This window comes from Aplysia californica, unplaced genomic scaffold, assembly GCF_000002075.1.
Source record: "Aplysia californica isolate F4 #8 unplaced genomic scaffold, AplCal3.0 scaffold00243, whole genome shotgun sequence".
NCBI lineage: Eukaryota > Metazoa > Mollusca > Gastropoda > Aplysiida > Aplysiidae > Aplysia > Aplysia californica.
Window position 1 is genome coordinate 712,705 of NW_004797513.1, and position 2,537 is coordinate 715,241.

Consider the following 2,537-nt stretch of genomic DNA (forward strand, 5'->3'; position numbering starts at 1 on the left):
GTTTGCCCCCCCCCCCCCCCTCCCCAGGTTCGGTCGACGCAAGACTCTGTTGGCCTTCATCTTCGTGGTGATCGCCAGCACTTTCGCCAACGCTTTCATCTACAACATCCCATCCCTCATCGCCTTCCGCTTCCTGGCCGGCCTGTCTACCACCAGCACCTACCTCAACTGCTTCGTCCTCGGTCAGTTTGTTCGTTTGTTTGTTTGTCTGCTTGTTTGTTTGTTTGCTTGTTTGTTTGCTTGTTTGTTTGTTTGTTTGTCTGCTTGTTTGTTTGTTTGTTGAATTGCTTGCTTGTATATTTGTTTGTTTGTTTGTTTACCAGTAGATTTGTTTGTTTGTCAGCTGGGTTGTTTGCTTGTATCTCGGTTGGCCTGGTTGTTGTTAAAGTTGATTTGTTTGTCTGTCTGTTAAGGTATGGTAAGGTGTATCGTGGGTTTATGATCCTAAGTAAAAGAAGCAAGACGTCCACATTTGGTGTCTGTCTCCGATAGGACCAGGACGGGATTTTTTCAACGCTAGTAAACGTTGTAGTTTTATTGACAGACTGGAATCATTGTGCTGAAAGTCTCTCTCTGATAAAACCGAAATGGAACTCCCTAAAATTATCCAAATTCAAGAACATTCCGGCTGTGCTTCGACATTTACGTTCATGCTTTCTCATGTCTGTGGACGGAAATTTTGATTTATTGAACAATGTTCCCCTCCACACCTCGTGGTATAAGACTAAGAGGACAGAACAAGTTCAGAAAAAGTAGATCTAAGCCCTAAGTCATACCGAAAACATTCATTTTTTTGTCTACGTTTCTGTGCCTCTGCACCACCAATAAATGTCAGATAGACAGACAACTGAAGTTGGGATTTTAGAAAAAGTGTATTGTCTGGTTTTGGAATCATTAGGATGCGGGACATGGGGATAGAGAGGGGAGAAGGAAGAAAGGAACGATTATCTGGAAAGGAAAGACGTCGCCATAATCAGATAGCCACCGGAACAATCAGTAGGGATACCTTGAGGGCTTTGTGATGGGGGGGGCTGAGCACTTATGGACCTGTCCGGTGTGCAATGACGTTGTTGCCCAGGACAGGTAATACAGGTAATGCAGATTCTCTTTAGACAGTAGACGTGTACATTTTGACTGCACATGACCTAACTGCGCTCTCTGTCTCCACCACAGAGGAGAACACAGAACCATCACGTCTTATCTTTTCTTACGTTTCACATATAGTCGCGACATGACCGCACCCCAACCCCATATCTCAACCTTCTACACCACTAACCGAAACAACGCTCAAGACTCTGCTTTGATACCAATGTTATCAGAGCATGGTTATGTTTCCAACTACGCCACCTATTCTGTTTACTTTCTCGTGCCCAAGTTTTCACGAACTCCTCATTTATCTCTCTTTTATAATGCACTGAGAATTTGCACAAGGGTTTGGCCTGGACTGCTTTTTATGCAAGTCTCCGTCTGGCTCTATTTTGAAAGTGATATCATTACAGAGTCTTACACTGAGCAGTCTGAATGTCCTTGACTTTAACTCTTTCACTACTGTGAGCCCTGTTTCACGGCGCTCCACTTACTGCTTCAAAACCACACCTTCTTTTGTAATAATATAATCTGACATCTCACTTTCAGGCTGAAGAATGATTGTTTTTAACAACATGTTGAGATAGGTCAATATTTCCCCATTATTTTCATTTGTAATACATGTAGCTAATATTGGATATTGAACTTGAAAATCTTTAATTTGTCTGACGGTAGGCAGAATCAGAAAGTGAGTCACAGAAATGGCCCGGTCCAGGTGAGGAAAAACCCCTGTAGTGCAAGAGCTAAGGAAGATTACTTTTGTCCTGCGAAAGATGAAACCACTTCTGATTTCGTCTCCGTGTTTATCTAACAAAACAACAGCAACAACAACAGCAACAACAACAACAGCAACAACAACAACAACAACAACAACAACAACAACAACAACAACAACAACAACAACAACAACAGAGCCCACCATTTTGAATGGCACCATATAGAATGGTGCGTCGCATTCTCGAATTCAGCAAGACTGGTGTCTGCCCTTCTTTTGGGTGTGATGGCACGCCTATGAAGGGCACGTTAGCAAGCGAAGCTCTATATAGAACTGAAAACGTAACATCACTGACATCCATGACAGTGCGCTGTCTTGAAGTAGAAGCCAATGATCCAGGGTGACAGGATTCTTGCATGTGTCTAAATTATTTAATGCTACGCCCCTCTTCAGAGAAGTGTTGCAGAAAGGCCAAATCCTATGCTGGAAAGCAAAATATGAATGAAATAGCCGTACCGTGTATTTAAAAAATCAATTAAAAAAACTCCGTAGAACTAATTCAAAGACAAAACTGATTTTTAAAATTCAGAACCCAAACCCGTCTGACCTATAAAACCACTCACGAAATGAATTTAAAACCAGAAAGCTTAAAAAAAACCCAAACAGCATCGAATCTGCAGTGCAGACATATCGCTTTCAAGAGCACAACAATGATCGGTAAAAGTCAAATTGAGCC

At 42.1% G+C, this 2,537-nt stretch overlaps 1 protein-coding gene across 1 annotated transcript in view; it reads left to right on the forward strand.

The window, feature by feature from the left end:
* Positions 1–2,537, forward strand: part of LOC101860021 (organic cation transporter protein) — a 43,417-nt gene that overhangs the window by 26,904 nt on the left and 13,976 nt on the right. Inside the window, exon 4 of the mRNA XM_035970259.1 lies at positions 28–186. Within this exon, the coding sequence (XP_035826152.1) occupies positions 28–186 (159 nt within the window). The remainder of the gene's footprint in view (positions 1–27; positions 187–2,537) is intronic.